The sequence below is a fragment of the Chelonoidis abingdonii genome, chromosome 10 (assembly GCF_003597395.2).
Source record: "Chelonoidis abingdonii isolate Lonesome George chromosome 10, CheloAbing_2.0, whole genome shotgun sequence".
NCBI lineage: Eukaryota > Metazoa > Chordata > Testudines > Testudinidae > Chelonoidis > Chelonoidis abingdonii.
Window position 1 is genome coordinate 21,830,777 of NC_133778.1, and position 21,485 is coordinate 21,852,261.

Sequence of the window (21,485 nt, forward strand, 5' to 3'; positions counted from 1 at the left end):
AGAAGAGCATCTACCCAGTAGAATAAAAGCTGTAGACGTCTGTTCATTCTAACCGATATTTAAATACTAATCTTTCTGTGGTAGGTAAGGAAACGTTTGAAATGTATTGGTTCAAGGTGAAGTCATGGATGGTTAATGGTTAACTTCTTTAACCCACTGTCCCTTCTCCAACATTTTGTACCTAGCCTGGATAGTATTTCAGTAGTGTGTAATTCAATTTATTCACCTAAATTTGGGTTATTGCTGATTATGGACTGTATGTATCTTATGACTTTAAAAACAAACTTTGTGTTTGTGGATAATCTAAGCACTATACCCGGATGTGTAGACACTTCTTTCATTACCTGTGTACTATATAATTTTTTAACATTAGCTTTAACAAAATGTTTAAATCTGATGCCAGTGAAGTGTGAATAAGCTCGTAAAAGTTCGTTGAGACAACTTGGCACGCTCCTCATTTCTACCTGGACTGAAAGGCAAATAATTTCAGTTTTATGGCATATTCCAGATTTTAGTAGCTTGAGTGATTGTACTGAGTTTGCTGCTAAACTGATGATGTGTGCGTGGCTATTGCAACATGTAATGGCTTCTCAAATAAACCTCAAGATTTCATTCTTCCTTGTGAAAAGAAGATGCTGAGGTGAAAATTTATGCAGGATTGGTTGCTTAGTTACCAAATAATTGTCTTTTTTTAAGTATATGGGTTAAAAAAGAAGTCCAGAAATGAAAACATGAGCAAGAGTGAAAGCATGAGGATGAGAGAAGAAAATATTTTCTTATGTTTCTGTTTCAGAGAGTGAAAATGTCTTCCACCAAAGTGGGCTTTCATCTGACTGCCTGTTTACTAAACATTTCAGAAGCCAGAAAAAAAGACATTGTTGAGAAAATAGCTAAAGCTGCGCTTTATGATGATAATGGTAAGAGCAGCAAACACAATAAGTTGGAATAGGAGCATTTCAATATGATGTTTATTAAATTGCTTGCTCTGTTATCCTTGAGATAAATTATTACAATAGTTTAACTTTTTTGGGTGATGTTCTCAATTTATGGTCGTTTTTCTTTTTTGCTGCTTGGCTCTTTTTTCCTAATATTTTTCCAGCACGTTATATTTCTGCAGGGGGTACCAAACAAAAAATCTATACTGGTGTTTCTCAACATCCATTAACACAGATAGTTTTTGCTGATGGCCTCATGATGGATTAGTAATACACTGTGTTTTTATAGCCCCTCCCAAGGCAGGGTCTCAAAGTGCTTACACACTTGAGTGAACCACATACTTCCTGTGGGATAGGTGGGTAGTATTCAGGGCCGTCCTTAGCCATAGGCAGAATAGGCAGCTGCCCAGGGTAACACTAGGTCTGGGGGCACCGCTCTGCTGGGAGCCCAGACAGACGGGAAACAGTGGAGCATGTAAGAGCAGGGCTGCTGGGTCCTAGAGAGAGCTGAATGCAGCACAGTCTGAGGGAGGGGATTGGCTGCTGGGGTCTCTGGGAACGGGTGGGGGAAGGAACTCACCTGTGAGTGTGACTCTTTCCCCCGGCGTGAGGTTAGGCAGGCTCGGCGGCTCTGGCAGTATCCTTTGTTGTCCCCCATAACATCCATTCTTCTCTCTTCGGCCCCACAGAGCACCCCCCTGTTTCTCCCTCCCCCCCACAGAGCACCCCTCTCTTCCCTCTCCCCTCCATCAGGGCTGGGTTGGTGAGGTGCTAGGGGGGAGAGGGGAGGCTGGCTGGCTGCCTGCTGAGGAATGAAAGTGAAAGTAACTCACTTCCTCGGCAGGCTGCCAGGATTGGAGTGGTCATGCAGCGTTGGGCTGGGGTTAGCTAGATAGCATGTGTGAAAAATCAGGACAGGGGTTGGGGTAGGGTGACCAGATGTCCCACTTTTATAGGGCCAGTCCCAATTTTTGGGTCTTTTTCTTATATAGGCTCCTATTCCCCCCACCCCCATCCTGATTTTTCACACTTGCTGTCTGGTCACCCTAGATAGGGGTAATTGGTGCCTATGTAAGACAAAGCCCCAAATATCAGGACTGGCCCTATAAAATCAGGACATCTGGATCTGATCACCTAGCTGGGGAGCGCATCATCATCCCCAGGCTGGCAAGTGATCCATCTCAATCCGGGGGAGCTGCACAGGCAGGATGAGCTGCTATGGCCATGGTGGCCCCGTCCCTGAGATCAGTATGCTTGCTAACTTCACCATGGCCCGTTGGGCTTGGCAGTGTGCCATTGGTGTGTGATCGGACCTGAGGGTTGCTGCTGCTGTTGCCACTCTGCACCCCAAGAGGTGGATTTTGGGGTCCTGCAGTTTTCCACCTATCCCTCCTCTATTGCAGCTGTTGTCCAGCAGGCTAGGGGTGAGCCAAGCATGAAAGCAGTACTGTATTGGCCATTTTAAAGTATATTTAACAACTTTGTTTGCCAAAAATGCTTTGCTAACAATCCTGAATTCATTTTAATATTTTTTAAAAAATCAATCATAGCAAAAACAGAAAATTAAGTTGTTGATATTATTTGTGACAAGTTGGTATGGGAAGGGAGTGGGTCAGTTTTCATCAGAGAACAAAAAGTGTGATTGACTTTCCTGTAGCCCTGTTACTGCTAAATAGAGCCCTCCACAATGTAATATATCATCTTTATAGTGTATAGAGCAGGGGTCGGCAACTATGGCACAATCCAAGATGGCACACGAGCTGATTTTTGATAGCACCAGCTGCGAGCTGAGCGGCTCCAGCCACTGCGCTGGGTTTCCGGCTGCTGCCCTATTGGCACCGGGTCCTGGACCCCGGTGCCACTCATCACCGCTGCTGGCCTGGGACCCCCAGGAACCCAGCTGGCAGTGGCCGAGCAGCAACGGCTGAGACCCCAGCTGAGCCAATCAACCCACGGTCGGCTGGGCTTCCATTCACATCAGCTGGCAGCAGGTTGAGCAGGACTAAATTAACGAAATAGAGAAAACAAGAGCAACTAATGACAAGTGCAAGAGCCTAGAGCAGTGGTCCCAACCTCTTTATCTGGCAGGGCCAGATGAAGGACCATGTGTCAGACAAGCATCCGCCGAAATTCGGCATCATTTCGGCGGCATTCGCAGATGCTATCCTCCGGCCAGTAATGGGGTGCACTGAAAGGCCCTCGGGCGTCGGGCACCTGCGGGCACCACGTTGGACCCTGACCTAGAGAGCCTCCTGAGCATGGTAATCGTTTGTGATTTAAATGGACTTGACGAAAAATTGAGTTGTTGCCAACAGCAAAATCGATGATGGACATTGTACAGTTTATTCATACCAGCAAACTTGTTGACATATATCCTATGTGTACATTGTCACTTGTATTTCTACTGACAATTCTGTAACAGTAGCGTCAGGAGAACGGAGTTCCAAACTAAAGCATTAAAACTATCTCGCTCTAACAGTCAGGAACACTTGACTGGTCTTGCTATCTTGCAATTGAACAAGACATCACTTTGTCTTTTCATACGATGACATTATTACTGATTTTGCAGCCAAAAAAGCCAGAAAGAATGCTTTTAATTAAACTAATCCTATGTTCAGTACTCTTCATATAAATTTCCAATAAAATGTTGACAAATTAAAAAAAAATGATATTATTTGCATCATTCTGTCAAATCAGAATTTTTTCTATAGTGCTACTTCTTTAGTGCTAGTTCATCAGCATTACAGTGTGCTTCATTAAGTTAAACTGGTTTTAATAACATGCATGTGGCAAGTTTTCCAATACTGTAAGCTTATATTTGTGTTGCTAAGAGCAAAACAGGCACGGGGGCAGCAGTTTAATACTCTCACCTAGGGCACCATAAATCTTAAGGACGGCCCTGATGGTAATATCCTTATTTTAGGGGGCAGGGGAGACTAAGACTCAGGGACAGATTAAGTGATTTACTCCCAGTCATGCATTGAGTTAGTGGCAGCGTCACAAATAGATCTCCTGGGCTTTACCTCAACACCATTCTTCCTCCCTAAGACTGGTGCTTGGGAAAACCTCTTGGGGAGAAGGGAAGCACAGTCTCACCTTTGTCTCTGTCTGTTCTCTCTTTCCCATGCATTCACTGCCCTCTATTGTCCCTTACTTACAGAACAAGACAGAAAGGTGGGAAAAAAGTATCTTACATTTTTTTTTGCAGTTTATTTTATCTTTTGCTCCTCCCTTCTTCTTTCCTTCAGGTCTCTCTCCTCATCCTCTAACTGTTCTGATGAGCCTGGCAGAGACTCTCCACTCTCAGCCAGTTACTGCAAGCTCCCTCTTTTCCCTAGTGGCTGCAGTATAGCAGCACTGGCTTGGCTGATAGAGAGAAAGCAGGGTGTAGTACTGTGTAACACTCCCTGGGGAGGGGAAGAGAAGAGCCCACGGACGTCTGGACCTTGCAGAAGTCTGCCTGTGTACCTTAGGGGGAGTTTGACACCTTGATTTTGGTCGGAAATACCTGATTGTAGGGTGACCAGATAGCAACTGTGAAAAAACAGGGCAGGGGGTGGGGGGTAATAGGCACCTATATAAGAAAAAAATCCCCCGAAACGGGACTGTCACTATAAAAACAGGACATCTGGTCACCCTACCTGGTTGATTGTATTGAATATAGATATGCATATTAGATAAATATGTCCTTTTGCAGAGAGTCAGCCTAAAGCCTATGCACCACTTAAATCCCATGTAAACCCTCAAATTAGACAGGTTTCAAAGTAGCAGCCATATTAGTCTGTATCCGCAAAAAGAACAGAAGTACTTGTGGCACCTTAGAGACTAACAAATTTATTTGACCATAAGCTTTCGTGGGCTACAGCCCATACTGTTTCTCGCACCTTCTTGTCAACTGCTGCAAATGGACCATTTTGATTACCACTACAAAAAGTCTTTTTCTCTCCTGCTGGTAATAGCTCACCTTAACTGATCACTTTCGTTAGAGTGTGTATGGTAACACCCATTGTTTCATGTTCTCTGTGTATGTGTGTGTGTGTGTATATATATATATATATATATATCTTCCTACTGTATTTTCCACTGCATGCATCTGATGAAGTGGGCTGTAGCCCACGAAAGCTTATGCTCAAATAAATTTGTTAGTCTCTAAGGTGCCTCGAATTAGAGTTTGTGGTGTGCATATATGTTGTGCTGGCTGTCTGCAGAGAGGTGAATTTCACCTTTGAGAAGAAATGTACCCATAGTTCGAGGGAGGAATGTGTGCCATTGAGAGGGTAAACTTTAGTACAGTGAAAGAGTCAGCTGGAGTCAGCTATGTTTCATTGCCTCATAGCATCTTTGCTAATCAGATGCTTTTGTTGGGAACGTGAACAAACAATCCAGAATATGAGAAATGCTGTTTAAATTCCTTGGTCTGAGAAAATGCATATGTTGTTATATATATTTGTTTTAATCAAACCATTTATAATAAAGCAGTTTGATTGTTACCTAACTGGTGATTTGATGTCTGGTTACAGACAGCATTAGCCCCACAGCCAAGTAACCTATATGTTAATTCTTAATGATTACATGTTTATATAGCAGCCAGAACACAGCATGGCACTTTTCAAAGACTTTTAAAAAGATATGCTCCCTGTCCCAAAGAATTTACTGTCTACATATATGCATATTAAGCATGCCACTCAATTGCATTGATTTTTAACCATTTCTTTTTGTATTCTCTTTCAAACTGTTTTCTGATCTCTGTGCATTTAAATACTGGCTTGCATTCTGGAAGAAGATTGGAGTATCGTGAAAACACCTGTTAAATGCTGAAGAAAACTCCTTAGGAGTTGATATGCAGCTATAGTTTTTTTGTTGTTAACAGAGAGAAAATGCCAGTTCTGGCTCATCATTTTCAGAAACAGCAACACTTAAAGTTACTTGGCTCTGTGATTAAATGCGTGTGCAAAGAAATATGCGGCAGCCAAACACTGATGGATGGCTAGGTCTTGAGTCATAGTTTTATTAGCTTATTAGTGGCAACAGTTCAAATGGAATTATAGCTATTATACTCCATTACAAATATCAAAGAATTTACTTCTGCTGACAGCTCTGTTTGCCAGCCATCTTTTTTTTTCTATATGGACATTCAGGAAAGAATGTTTTATTCTTTCAGCAATTTACTCAGTTGAATAGGATGAAAATGAGACTAAAAGCTTTTCAGATTGAAAAATAAATTCATGTTTTTTTCCCATTGGGAGCTATGTTGAAAAACTACTAAAATAGCAGGATCTCATTTCTGGTTTTTTTTCACCACAGAAAAAATAGGTGTGAGGTGATAAGGAATTTAGTGTTTAATTGTTAAGAAAAGAGATTTTTGTGTTTTTTGTTTTTTTTTCAATTAAACAAGAAAAACTTGTGTGTTAAATAGCTTCAGGGTGACTGATGTAAATCAACATAACTCAGGAAATTCAATTAAAGCTGTTCTAAAGGACTCCCATTGATTTAATTGGGCTTTGGATCAGGCACTTTGGGCTAAAATTCTAGGCTGATGCTTAGCCCATAACCACTTCGATATTCTATGGTTTGTCTGGCAGTGGTAATGTGGATATGACTCCTAAAATATTTGCATCTGTTTGTCTATTCCTCTGATTCTGGCCTTTTGTCTGAATGTTATAATTTATTCACCAGAAGGCCAAATTCGGCCTTCACATGCACACATGCAGCTCCCATTAGCTTTGATGAGAACTGCAACCACAAAGATGGGGTCAGAATTTGGCCTCCTACCATGTCTTTGCACCATGGTTTTCAGTAATTTATATCAGGGTTCTCTCTCCTGTAGCCTTTCGTTCTCCAAAGTGTGTTGGGACATAATTGGTATTAGATGCTACACAAAATAAGGTCCTAATCCTGCAAATAGTTATCTAGCACAGAGTGTTAGTGGCCTCAGTGGGACTCAGGCTGTGCAGGCTCAGGGCTCTGTGTTAGTGCCGTTTGTAAGGTGGGGGGTTAAAGTAGAATTGGATTCAAATGGAGTAGAGCTATAGAGTATGGTCCTGATTGTGCAGAATGCTTTCTGTGCGACGCTGATCCCACAATTGCCATAGGTGTCCCCCCAGCACTTGATGTCAGTGGGGAAGCCTTCAGGAGGAGGCATTGAGGGGCTTGCAGAATAGGGCCTGGGAAGTTCACTCCTGCACCCTTATTCATACAAGCAGTCCTGTTGAAGTCAATGGACTATGTGCATGAGAAACAACCTCTTTGGTAGCAAATTGGAACTCCTGAAGGTTTCAATACACATATCAAGAGTACTCTAAATAAAGAGACACAATAATTTAGGCCCCTATTCATCAAAGTACGTATGTAAGGACATGTTTAAGTCTGTCCCTGTTTAGCAAAGCACTTAGGCCTAGATACAAAGACAAGGGGATGTCTAAATACCTTTGAGGAGATGGGCCCTAAAAACTTAACTTTAACCATGTGCCTAAGCCTCATAAAGTTTGGCACATGCTTAAGTGATTGGTGAATCGGGGTTTTAGGCCTTGGCTACACTGGCGCTTTACAGCGCTGCAACTTTCTCGCTCAGGGATGTGAAAAAAATACATCCCTGAGCGCAGCAAGTTACAGCACTGCAAAGCGCCAGTGTAAACAGTGCCCCGGCGCTGGGAGTGCGGCTCCCAGCGCTGCAAGCTAATCCCCATGGGGAGGTGGAGTACCTGCAGCGCTGGGAGAGCTCTCTCCCAGCGCTGGTGCTGCGACCACACTCGCACTTCAAAGCGCTGCCGCAGGAGCGCGCTCGTGGCAGTGCTTTGGAGTTTTGAGTGTAGCCAAGCCCTTAAACATCTGCCATTTGATGTGTATGAAAAGTCTGAAATTTCTTGTTTTTCCTCCCACAGAACAGAAACATTCTCAAGCCACAGTATTTAATATATTTTCTGATTATGATTACAACAGATCAGTCATAACCATAGCAGTTCCCATTGATATGTTAGGAAAGAGGATCTGTTATGTTGTTTAAATATTTTTACACTTCAAAAATCCTTTTGCTTTCTGTTAACTTTCAGATAACTTCTGCTTTGACTGACTGGGGAAAGGCAGGGCTCATGTCTGGTTTCCTGCCCTTTGTAACTACCTGGAGGCTTCCTTGATAAATTGGGAGTTGGAATTGTTCAATTTGAACAGTCTGTAAGTAGCAAGGCTCAAACACATCATTTTTAAAATGGGAAAACTGCCTAGTGATGGTATAAAGCTTCTTGGAAAATAACTGTGTGAACTTTAGCAAATTGTTGAGGAGATTTTCACGCACACAAATGGATAGTAGCTCTCCTTCAGTTCTCCTCCATGCCTCTAACAATGTCCTGCTAAATAAATAAGGTTTCTGTTGTTCCAGTGGGAAAACCAGTGGATCACTTCATGAAAAGAACGGTTACACTCAGATTACATTTGGTAAGAGTTACCTGCAAGCTCAGTTCCAAAATGGATATCCATTTTGTTTATACACTTCAAAGGAAGTTATTCAGAGCTTTTGATGTGAAGTTAACATGGATCTTGTTTGGATAACCGAATAACTAAAAGTAGTATATATTTCTAAAGTTACTTGAGACTGATTCTTTCTTAAAACTATACAATGCCATTTCTTTTAAAACAGAATTCTCTGTAGTTTCCCTGTTAGCATGATCGGACTTATTTATTTAGCAATTTGGTAAAGTTCACAGTGATATTTGACACTAATCTTTATACCATCACCAGGCAGAATTTCCTTTTGTTTCAAAAAAGGATGTGTTTTTGTGCTTTTTACTTTCATTTTACTTACTCATACATCACAACAAGCTTAACTCTGACCCCAGATGAATACCGTTCTTCCATTAGTAATCTCAGAATATAAACACAGCACAGTGCCCTTCTGAAAAAGAAACATAGATTAATATATGTTCTCATTAATGTCCCATGTTGATCAATTTCTAATGCTAGTTCACCTAAATAAGTTTACTATAAATTATATTATACACTTTTTAATGAAAGTACATGTACAATATTATTCTAAAATAAAAGAGCAATTGTAAATTCTTTTTCCAAAAATTTGTTGTAAAAATACATCAATTGATAGTTCCCATTTAACAGTTTCCTTAACAAGAAAATGCTCCGGGGTTTTTATTTTATATAGATAAGATTATTTTGAGGAGAATACATTTCTTTCTTTGCCCACATAATATACACATTCTGACCAATATTAGATTTTTCCTCTTATGTATTAATTTCCTCTATTAAGTGCTATGTTTTTTAATAGATGATGTGATAAGTAAGTACTTTGTTGTCGCACAGTCCCCTTAACATGATTTTTAATTTTGTTTTTAACTATGATGGATGATGGAGAAATAAAATAAGACTCCTTTTTCCCCCTTAAAAAGGTGCTATCCAGATATTTGACGTGTAAGTGAAAACAGTATTTTGAGTAGAAAACAGAATGAGAATGTAAACAGCAGCAAATATTACACATTTTAGCATTCAGTACTTCAGTAAAATAAACTGTTACTGAGTTTAGTCTGAAACCAAAAACAGCAGGATACAAAATTAATTGCCTTGTGATGAGATTTTTATTTCATTCCAAATGTTTTTTAGTCCATTTCTGTGTTTAATGCACAGCTTTATTGAGGTAAGCACATTTCTAAGAGTTACAGGACCTTGACATTTCGTCAACACATCTCTTCTAAGATCAGCGGGGGGAAATGGTGCTATTAATGTGTAAAGTGAAATAGAAAGAGATTATGTGCACCGCTTTAGTCCTGGAGCAAGAAGCTGAGTGTAATTTTAACTTTCCTGTCTCTTTTATTTGATTTTAAATTAGTTGTGTTTTCAAATAGAATCCCTTCATGTGATTCAGAACAGAAGTGTCCTTCTGATTAATCTTTAGTGTTTTATTCAGGTTTGACTGATCCCTAATTGTCTATTTTGCATTTGTTAGACAGCTATGGCATTGCTGCCTGCACTGAGGCTTTCCAGTCAATTGATATGGCTATCCAGGAAGGAATTCATCCTTGCCTTGGAGCAGTGGACTTAGTTCCTATCTATCCTCTTTTGGATGTAGGCGTGGAGGAATGTAGAAAAGTGGCTCAAAGTAAGTGGAAGTTTTAGAGTCCCAATTCTGCTGATGGGGTTGACGAAGAGCAAGGTTGATATTGTTCCTTAAATTCTGTCTCTGGCCTTGTCTAGAATAGGGCTTAAAGGTACGTGTTTCAACTTCCCCTAGGCTTTAACATGACCAGTTTATACCACTTTACATTCTAACATGTGCATTAAGCATGTGCTTAAGTGCTTTCCTGAATTGGAACCTGAATCAAAATGGGGTTAGATAAATTTGGCTCTCACAGCCATGCAACTCCATGCTGGGTGTCAAAGCCATGACCTTGTGGTCAGCAATGCTTCCCATGACATACTTTACATTAGACAGAGTAGCTCGCTTGCGAAACATTTTGGGACTCTTTAGGGTGAAAATATTCTATTCCATTCAGGTTCTTGTACCTTCCCTCATCACAATATCTGAGCTCCTTTCTGAAATACACTGAACAATGTTATTTGCATTCATCACGCGATTTGTCATGTGATGTTATGCAGATAACTTAACAGTGCTCCTTCTTCTGCAGCAGTCTCAGTCCCTGAAGGCCTGGGAATCAAAGTGCTTCTATTGACACGGGAACTCTTCCTTTGTGTGTCACGGCTAGAGTGGACACTTCAGATAGAGATGGGTTTCTGACCTCTAGTAAAAGTGAAGCATGTACAAGGTTTCAGTGTTGGAAGTTTAAAATCCCTTCACACTAGCTGCCTTAAATAAGGCCTGGTCTACACTGGGGGGTGGGGTGGGGTGGAAATTGATCTAACTTATGCAACTTCAGCTACGTGAATAATCATGTATCTGAAGTCGACTTACTTAGATCTACTTACCGCGGTGTCTTCACTGCAGTAGGTTGACTGCTGACACTCCCCCGTTGATTCCGCCTGCACTTTTTGCTCTGGTGGAGTACTGGAGTCAATGGGCGAGCGCTCGGCGGTCAATTTATCACATCTTCACTAGACACAATAAATTGACACGCGCTGGATTGATCGCTCCAGAGGTCAGTGTAGACGTGCCCTAACTGACCTGAAAGAAACAAAGCTCAGGGGAATGTTAAGTGACTTTGCAGACACAAGATACGCATTAGTGCAAGTTGAGCATACACAGTCAATGTAAATGGATTCCAAACTGCGAACTTTATGCATTTTTTTATTACTCTAAAATCCCAGTGAAAAATCCAGTTGTAACCACTGTGTTGTCTATTCTACATCTATAGGAAAGCTTTTGTGATAACAGTATAAGCATTATTTAAACTACTGTACAAACAAGCTTTAATTTTGGTTTAGGCTATCCTTGACACAGTCACTGAATGCATAATCTAAATATCCAAAGTTAAAACAGAACCACCATAAAAGCAATAGTTTGAAGTGAAAGCAAATAATCCTGAGTAGATGCCTTAGGACCACTTGAACCAAAATTAAACACAGCGTGCATGGCTCCTTCAGGGCACTGTGAATTGGGGAGCTTTAATCCTGGTGTAGGAAGTCGCTGTGAGGTTATAGATTCTAATCTTTATGCTACCATTGCTGCATATGGCCTTGTAGAATATGGAAATATAGTACTGAATCAGAGTCGCACTGGAATGATGGGTCATCATAGTGTCATTCAGTATGGATAGGGTGTGGATTCTGATCCTTCCATTGTCATGTTATCTGTTTTTACTGCATTGGTCTCATTCAATTAAATCAAATCAAATCTGTTTTGCTGTAAAGTTAATCATTGGTGTTGTGCTTTTTAAAAAAATTTCTACACGCATAGCTGAGATTTTGACCCTTCATGTCCCAGGATGCAGTATGTTTCTTTTTGGGAAAGCTGATCAACCTGAGAAATGAAGTCTGGTTCAGAGAAGAAAACAGCTGGGTTGGTTTAAAGGGAGAGATTTCAAGTGAATGGAAGTTAAACCTGATATAGGAGCTGTGCCTTCCCAAAGATACGGTCTAACAGGTAGGAACTGCATTGCTTAATACCTGGCTAAAATATAGAATCTGATATGGTTAAAAATGCTCACTGTGGGCCAGGTCTGAAGCCCATTGCAGTCAATGGAATGACTCTCACTTACTTCAACGGGCTTTGGATCAGGCCCTGTAAAAGGGCCAAATCCTGAAGTCCTTTACTCAGTCCATATTCAGGAGAAACTTCCATTGACCTCTGTACCAGAGTAAGGACCTCAGGATTTGCCCTGTAATAGAATGTATTGAGAAAATATTAGTAGCTGATTTAAACATGTAGGGCAATAAATCTTCATGATGCTATGAGAACCCCATTGAGGGAATTGGTTTTAAAAAACTCTGATTGTGAGGAGAGTGTGACAGAAAGAGATTGTTGTAAGCATGAGAAGAAGCTTATTTTAAAGCTGTTGAACAGTTTTGTGGCACTCTCAAAATGGAGCAGAACTCTCCATCTCTTGTATGTTTGTGAGACAGGTGTCACTTTCCATCTTTACTAGTAAATCCACTTGGAACTGAGAGATAATGAAGACTGGTACTTTTCACTGCTTTCTCAGCCAGCAGCTCCGAGAAGAAATCTGAGAGAGAGACTTCCCTAAGCATTTGAATTCTTCTTCCCTGCTACTTTTCCTGATGGTCATTTAGAAATATGCAGATAACTTTGGCTAAATCTTCAATTATTTTTTAAGTTTTTATGGAAGTTTGCCCATTGATCATTCTGCCTTTAAGGAGACAGATCGAGGTAGTCAACTATATTGTTACCTAGATCCAAGACAAACAGTCAGTATTACAAGGCAGAAATGATTTAAAAATCAAATATAAAGTCTGTATTTTTCATACTAAAATGTATCTGTATACAAGCTCTTGTGTTTACCAGATTTAATTTACTGGGTTTTGTGTCTTCAGCTAAAAAGTGAGGAGGATAAGAACAAGAATATTCTTCCTTCTGGGATGTGAAATCTTCCATAAAAAGGGCACCTAGGAAACTGAATGTTGTGTCTGTGTACAGGATGTTGGTGATGCGATTGGGGTTTAGAAAGGAACCTAAAGAGTTAGATGCTCAAGTCCCATTGAAAATCCCACATTAGGTCTGTGCCTACAAAATACTTATATTTGTATTATTATGATTATTTACTTATTTGTAAAGCACCAGTGCTTGGTATATTCTGGGCAATTGCTGGATTTCCCATGGATGCCATGATTCAGCAAGGTACTTAAGCATGTTCCTAAGTTTAAGCAGATGAGTAGTCACACTGAAGTCAAATAGGGCTGCTCACACACTTAAAAGTTCTGCACATGCTTATGTACCTTGCTGAGTCAGGCCCTAAGATTCTGATCTTGTAAGCACTTGTGCTCTTGCTTCTTTTTATAAAGTCATGGAGTTTAAGGCCAGAAGGGACACCAGCTCATCTAGTCTGACCTCCTGTATATTACAGTCTGCAAACATCACCCAGCATCTACACAACTAAACCTAACAACTCAAATGAGACCAAAGTTTTGTTGCCCACGGGTGCTACAGGCAGAGAATAGGAGGGAGCAAAGTGCACCGGTGTCCAAGGCCCCTGCAATGGCAGGGAAATGATTACGTGAGAGAGACCCAACTAATTTTGGCAAGTGACCCGCACCCAATGGCTTCAGAGGAAGGTAAAAAAACCCCAAGATGACTGCCAGTCTGACCTGGGGGGAAATTCCTTTCCAACCCCACACAGGGTGATCAGTTAGACCCTAAACATGTGAGCAAGAACCAGCCCACCAAGCACCTCAGAGAGAGAATGCTTGGTGACAACACCTCAGAGCCCAGGCTCACTCTGTCCAATATCCCATTTCCAGCTGTGTGGCCTTCAGAGGAAGGAGTTTAAAAAACCCCAAACATATCCCGACTTCATAGGCGGGAAGTAATCCCTTCCTGATCCCTGTAGGTGTCTGGCTGAAACCCTGAAGCATGAAGGTGAGTAGTCTCATTGAGACTGTTCACGTGTGTAAAGTTCAATATATGCATAAGTGTTTGTAGGATTGGGGACCAAGTAGTAGTAACAGTGGGGAGCTGGATGGGGAGTGTTGACACTGCTCTTTTCTGAACTTGAATCACTGCTGTGAATGTCACTTGTGTGTTATATTTATTCCCCCATTAAACCCCACTATATTTTTTTCTCCACAATTTAAATGATTAACATATAAAATCAGTGCCATCTGTCCAGTTCCTACAGTGAAAAGTACAATAACACATTAGTCCACATCCCCACAATGTAGGATAAAAATTAGTAAAGATGCAGGTTTCAGTTTCAAGTTTCCAAAATGGTTTTTACAAATAAAAGTAGATGGTAGGAGAAGATTTAGAAATAACTGGCAATGCCCCTCCTTTTGTGAATGTTTTATTATTATTATTATTTATTATAATAATAATCTCTAGCTCTTATATAGAGCTTTTAATGAATAGCTCTCAAAGTGCTTTACAGAGGAGGTCCGCATCATAATTCACATTTTATAGATGGGGAAACTGATGTACAGGTCAGTGAAGTGACTTGCCAAAGCTCAGCTGAAGATCTATTAATAATGACTTTCAGGTCTACAAATAAGCACCATATTAAAAAATAACAACCAAACCCTTTTAACATTTAAACACTGTCATTTAAACACTGAAGCCTGGTATGTTGACAGTAAATGGTATGTGTGCTTTTTAAAACAGATCACAGAGTTGCTCCTCCTCCATGACAGGTAATCTAAACACTGATTATATTGGGCATCAAGGAGGTGCTGCATCTGACCAACTTCCAGGCAGTGGCCTCACCCCTATGAGTTACACACAATCCGTGTTGATTAAATGGATAGACTTGTCTCTCTATTCATACTGAACTCTGACAGTAAATTCCCAGTTGTGGAGAATTGTTGCAAAAGAAGCCTTTAATTGTTGCTGCTTTTAGTTGAATCTCGAAAAAGAATTCAAGTGACAAGTTGGGAGAGCACTCCCAAACTCTTGTAAGGGAGAGTGCATAGAGCTTGAGCCTTCTCCTGCTGAAATCAGTGAAAACAATATAGAAATGTGTAAGCATGGTCAGACTTTCTGTCCTGTTTCACAAGCTCAGAACCCAGGACTGCAATGAACTGAGATGGAAGGGCACCATTGCTGTGCACGTGAGAAAGCCACCTATCCTAGAATTGCCACAATATATAGCTTCTGTGATTACCCAGGGCAGGTGTGAGCTGTGGACATGTGTGCTTATCCTTTCAGAGCTCATCAGCATGATACAAATTTATCAAGTTCACACTTGTGTGATGACCTAGAAACTCTTCCTGAGGAAAGCCTTTCATAATTCTTGCTTATAGAATGTATGGTAGGAGAGCTCTGAGCACACACATGTAGGTCAGGACTGGAGCAGGGTGAAGAATACATTTTTTGGTTTGCTGGCAATCCTGAAAAATAAAATTAAAAATCTAGTTTCCAGTGAAACTAAAACATTTTTTTTTAAATTGTCAAATTTAAAAGTTTTGGGGAAAGTTCATGTTGGGTCAAACCAAACATTTTTTTGAGAATTTTTATATTTTTTTAAAATACAAATTTGAAGGAAATTTCAAAAGGTTTTATTTTAAAAGTCACAAACAATTCAGTGAAACCACCTCAAATTCGCAAAGTCTGCCTCCCCCCCCGCCTCCCCGGCCGACAATTTCTCCCCAGCTCTAGTCAGAACAGAAGGGGCACCAGGGTTGTTTCCAGAGCTGCAGAATTAGCAGGTTTGGCTTTACTTTTGCCTCACAAGTTTTACTTTTGAATTTGGCAGCTGAACAAATTCCAAAATCTCTGTTTCATTTGAGCTCTGCCTGCATGCTGGGCTAATGCAGTGCATCGGGATGCGGGTTCTAAAGCATGGACATAGTGTACATTAATTAGTCCAATTAGACGCTGCTGGTTCCTGCTAAATGTTCCTTACTACACTTTAGCATAGTTTGAAATGCTGTATGAAACAGAACTAACAATGTTAAAGCATAGTAGGGAACATTTAGCACACACCAACAGCTTCTACACCGGGGTGGGCAAACTTTTTGGCCCAAGGGCTGCATCTGGATGGGGAAATTGCATGCAGGGCAATAAATGTATGGCTGGGGCAGGGGGTTAGGGTGCAGGAGGGAGTGCGAGGTTCCTCGTTCCTGGGAGCTTTGGGGGAGGTACCCACAGGCAAGGGCAGCATGCGGAGCCTTCTGCCCTCCCCCCCACCCCATGAGCCGTAGAGACATGGTGCTGGCTACTTCCGGGAGCAGCACGGGGCCTGCAGTGCCACAGGGATGGCAATCCCATGGGCCAGATCCAAAGCCCCAAGGGGCCGGATCTGGCCCACAGGCTGTAGTTTGCTCACCCCTGTTTTACACGGACTAATCAATGTGCAACACGTTAGAGGGCTTTTGTAATCATACATCTATGCAATATACATTATCCTATGGTAGAGGCAAACAGTTGGGTCCAAGTCAAGGAACATCAAGTGAGGGAGGTGCAGGAGCATACAGCTGACCGGGTTCACCTGAAGCTGTGCTTGAAAACCAGAACTCCGTCTATTTAATCTGCTTTGGGGCATCACACCAAAGTTTTGCTCTGCTATGCTTCAAATCTGTCTTTGGTTCCGCTCATTTGCATGCCAGTACCTAGTGTGTTTCCAGCTCATTTTTGTTCTTTAGAAGCACTGCAGAGTTGATCACGGAACAAACCGACTAGTTTGCTTTTTAGCCAGAGGAAGAGAGGAAAGAGCTCAGTGCTGTTTTATGGGGTTTTATTTTTGTTCAGGCTGACAGTGAAGCAGTAAGATTAATCTCCATACTAACGTCCCAATTCTGGCAGGATGCTACGCCTAAATGACTGCCAAAAACCCACACGCAGCAGGAAGATGACAGGGTGGATATTTTCCATCCACCCAAATCCTGGCTCCCCCAAAACCCTGCTGAGCTGCTGCTCCACAGAGCCATCCATGATAGCAGCCAGCACAGGGATCTGAGAGTGTGGTCTGCATGTCTTTGCAAACGTGCCATGGACCCTTCCTCCATCTCCTCTTTGCCCAGTCTACAGATTATTCACTTGTGATTCTAGCAAGAAATAACTCATATTGGAATCCGGTCACTGACACTCTTGAATGTTCTAGTTCAGCTATCTTTTGTCTAGTGGACGCCCTTCAAAAACCACTGGCGCAGTTATTGCCTGCGTGTGTGTGCACTGCAGACGAGTAAAATTTTGGTAGATCTGGCTATGGCCATATATAATGTGAGCAAATCCTTCAAAATGTCCTTTACAAAGCTGTCAAATACTTCATTCTGGAGCACGTTACTATTTCACTGTGGGCTCCTCCAAAGCATCCCAGTTGTATGGAGGTCCACTGGGGATTCAGTCCGTTACGCGAAGTGGGTATTCACCCACGAAAGCTCATGCTCCAATACGTCTGTTAGTCTATAAGGTGCCACAGGACTCTTTGCTGGTCTAATCTAGATTTCTTGAACCAAAGTTCCCTAATGCTTAAGGCTTGTGCATGAAACCAGTTGGGTGTCCCTGCCCACTTACTACCAATTTATTTAATTTGAAAACATCCTTGGAAAATAAGCAGAACCATTACTGAGTTATCTACTCTCCTCCAGATAAAATAAAGCTCTTTGTATAGTTCTGGGAGGAAAGAGTACTCTCAATGCCTTTGACTTTACTGAGAATGACAGTGTTTGTATCCTGTTTAAGAAAAGTTATGATATGTGAATAATTTTCTGAGAGAAGAATACATGTTTTTCTTCTATGATCACTGCTTTTTATTTTTCTAGTGGACTTTTCACCATTGTTTTGTCTGAATACATTTTAATTTTTGTTGCTCCAGACATGATCCTGCCACGAGCATCTTTAAACCAGACATTAATACCATAGATCACAGTCATTTCTGCCAGTGCCCAAACACAAATATTGCATTTGTGTATGGGGGAAAAAATACACATCAGATCTTAATTAAGTGCATTTGTTTTCTCTGTTCTTAAATAGTCTGGCATAAAGAGTTTACATCACTATCAGTTAACTGTAGAGTTCTTTGTGGTACCACTGGATCACCAGTTGCACAGTACATGATTCAGAATTTTTAAAAACCAGCAAAATTGTCAGAGAGAGACATTAGGCTTTGTACATTTCCCTGATACATAAGTAGAGCAGGGAGAGATATTTGCAATGAATAATTTATCTGAATTTGGCCTTGTTTGTTGTTGTTTGCAGATTGGTCATAACCAAGTTGATTGTTTTGGGCTGCATTTGAATCTAGGATAGGGCTCTGGATTGGGCATTGGGAGAGCTGGCTTCTGATAGCCTTGATCACTGACCTGCAGTGTAACCTTTGGCAGGACAATTCATTTCTCTGTGTGCCTTTCTTCTCCCACCATTAGTCTGTTTAGATTGACAGCACTTTGGGACAGGGACTATCCTGTATGTGTGTACAGCTCCTATCACGATGAGGCCCCCATCTCATTGGGATCTCTAAGCATCACTGTAATACAAATAAATCATTCAAACTTTATTATTATTTGTGTGTGTGTTGGGGCCGGGGGGAGAATGCAGTCCTTGGATTGCTCATGAATTGTTGAAAGCAAGCATTAATGTGTTTCTTCACGCTGTGACAGCTCACCTTAGTCACATGGCAATGTTTTTATTTCATTTTTGGATGAGAGATACACAGATAAAGTGTACCGAACCTTTGCATAAATAAATATTAATATAAATATTTGAGACATTTGCTTCTTGCAAACAAAAATTCATTCCTAGAGATTGAGGTAAACAAGAAATATCCCAAATGAGATCAAAGTGAATTCCAATACCTTTAGAGAAGTTAGGCCAGATACACTTTAGTGCAACTTAGGCTGATCTACACCTAAAAATTGTATCGATCTAGCTACGTCACTTAGGGTGGTGAAAATTTTTGCATCCTGTATGATGTAGTTAGGTCGATGTAATCTCCACTCTGGACAAAGCTAGGTCAAGAGAAGAATCCTTTTGGTGACCTAGCTACCACCTTTAAGAGAGGTGGGTTACCTACATTGATGGGAAACCCCCTTCTGTCAATATAGGAAGCATCCACTCTATAGTGGCAGAGCTGCAATGCCGTAGCGGTGTTGCTGTGGTGTAGACATACCCTGAGAGCAGAATTAGGCCTACTGTGTGCTAAAAGCCATGGTTGCTCAGGGAATGGTTGGGGGAAAATACCAGGTAATCCAAGCACCAGAACATGCATTATAAATATCAACTAAACATAGTCAGGATTTACACAAGTGCTATTCAGGCATATAGTGCCTGGTCATTAGGACATGTAAAGTAAATGCCAAGGATGTTTGTTGCATGATATTTGAAAATTGCAGTAAATGTAAAGTGGAACAAAATAAAATTCTAACCCACTGCAAAAGTTGAAAAGAAGGGAGTGAAACAGCAGTGTCAGTGGATGAATGCAAACTTACTCATCATTTTAAAAGCCATTTTTAGGGTATTTACAATTTTTGCTTTAAATTAGTATGCTATTTTGAATTTGTTGAATTAGTGCTTCATTATTTTGTAATATAGTTGACCAGCAAAATGCATATGAATGATCCTGTTTGTCGTGAAGTCTTACTTTTTCGTTTTGTTTTACACACAATTTTAGCAAGATTGGTTGAAGCACAAGGGGCTTAAATGGGAGGCATGGTCATAAGGGGTCCTCAGGTCCTACACAGTATCATATCCCTTAGCAGATGTTTGATTGTGCAGTAGCCTTAAAATAAGTTGCCTGTTTCTCCAGTCAGTAGTTAAGCATGGCATCCTGAACAACTGTGAGGAATAATACTGGGACCCTGAAACAATGTGGATGCCAAAATAGCTTGTAGTGATCGCTGACTAGGGGAAGGTGTATATTACCTTTTCAAAGTTGAGAGAGTTCATCAAGAGTTGATCCACAGTTGACATTTTCTCTGTAAGAGCAGCAGCTAAAAAACATCAACCTATTTCTAACCAGGCAAAAAAAGGAAATATATGTTCAATTTCTTTTCTGAACTAATTTGCTTTCTGCAAGAATTTGGGATAAATGTTTGATCCATTGCATTTTGAAAAGAGGGAAATTTAACATTGATAAAATCAATTCTAATCTAATTCATTCATGCAGAATTCTCAAGAGTTAGACCCAGGGACCCATCATTAGGAGCTGAAATATTCTTTCAGAATGTGGGAGTGATGGGAAGCATAAATGTGCCTAGTTTAGTTTTAATAAGCCTGTTTCTCTGTACTTGCAAAGGGATTTCTACTTTTGCAGGCACTGGGGTAAGGGAGCAGAACAAAAGAAATGTTATTGGACTGGAGAATAAAAGGAAAAGCTTAAGCACAGAATTAAAATCAAGGAGCATAGAATTACAAAGATAAAATGAGTTTAAAATCATTGCTTAGGGGGCACGATCTGGCCTCAAATGTGCCTGCAGAGCTCTCACTGAAGTCAGTTGGAACCACTGGGGCACATTCAAGGCCAGAATCTGGCCTCAGATCATTATAAATGTGAAAACAGATGCAGAGGTAAAGTCACAGGAATTCATAAGGAGAATTGTTCTAATTGACTAATCTGTTTTTCTGCTGGTTATAGGCGTGGGAGCCAGCCCCTACGTGATGAATTGCAATGTGACTATAGACACTCAAGACCTGGCTATAGGAAAAGAGATAGCACGTGCTATCTGAGGCAGCAATACACGTGGTTTAAAGGGTGTACAGACTATGGCTTTTCCCCACAATGAGAAAATTGAAATAGCCTGTAATTTGGAGAGCTTTGAGGATCAAGACAATACAATGACTGCACATGAAGACTCTGGGTACATTTCGTACTGTGTTCTTGGGAAGACTTTTTCTTATGTATCCCCTCAATCTACAGAGGCTCAAATTAAAAAATTGGCCAGCGACTATGGAATAAATACTGCCGGAACAGCCTTAGTTGGATTTACTCCAGAGGAATGTAAGCACTGTTCCACATATGCATTAAAGAAAGGCATTAGAGAATTCTGGAGGATGAGGGGAGGCATGTTCATGTGATGTCCATTTTACCTCAGCAGTTATGAATCATGGTATGTTGAAATTATGGTCCTTACCAATTAAAGAAACCCACATTATTTTGTTTATGTGGGGAGACATAAATGCACATTTGCAAAGTTGGAACCATTTCATGCTTACAAGTGTGGATTGATTGCCCCCGTGATCTGATCAGTGGATGATGTTATATACTACCATAGAAAACCAACGATGGTTTGTCATGCCTGATTCTAGGGGTCTGTTGGTTTTAATGGGTTGTCTAGTGATCAGCTGTCCCACTTCCTTGAGATCCAGGTGTTTGCAGACCCTCATCTAGCAATAGTTTGACCATCTCTGGGTGCCAGCTGTTGGACCTCACATGTCAGTGTTCAAGGCTTCATCGCACTGAAAGGGGAAAAATTGCTTGTCTGGAGTTTGGGGAAGTGGGGTCTTGAATGTAAGGGGACAGTGGAAGGGGTTCTTTCTTTTTTTTGTCTGGG

General features: G+C 41.0%; 1 protein-coding gene across 1 annotated transcript; it reads left to right on the forward strand.

Moving 5' to 3' along the window:
• The first annotated feature begins 795 nt into the window (after nt 1-795).
• Nucleotides 796-21,009, forward strand: FTCDNL1 (formiminotransferase cyclodeaminase N-terminal like). Its single transcript, XM_032793615.2, is given in 5 exon segments — nt 796-917; nt 7,817-7,924; nt 9,883-10,035; nt 11,782-11,973; nt 20,570-21,009. Coding segments are annotated over 5 exon segments (1,008 nt in total). The 5' UTR covers nt 796-802.
• The last annotated feature ends 476 nt before the right edge of the window (nt 21,010-21,485 follow it).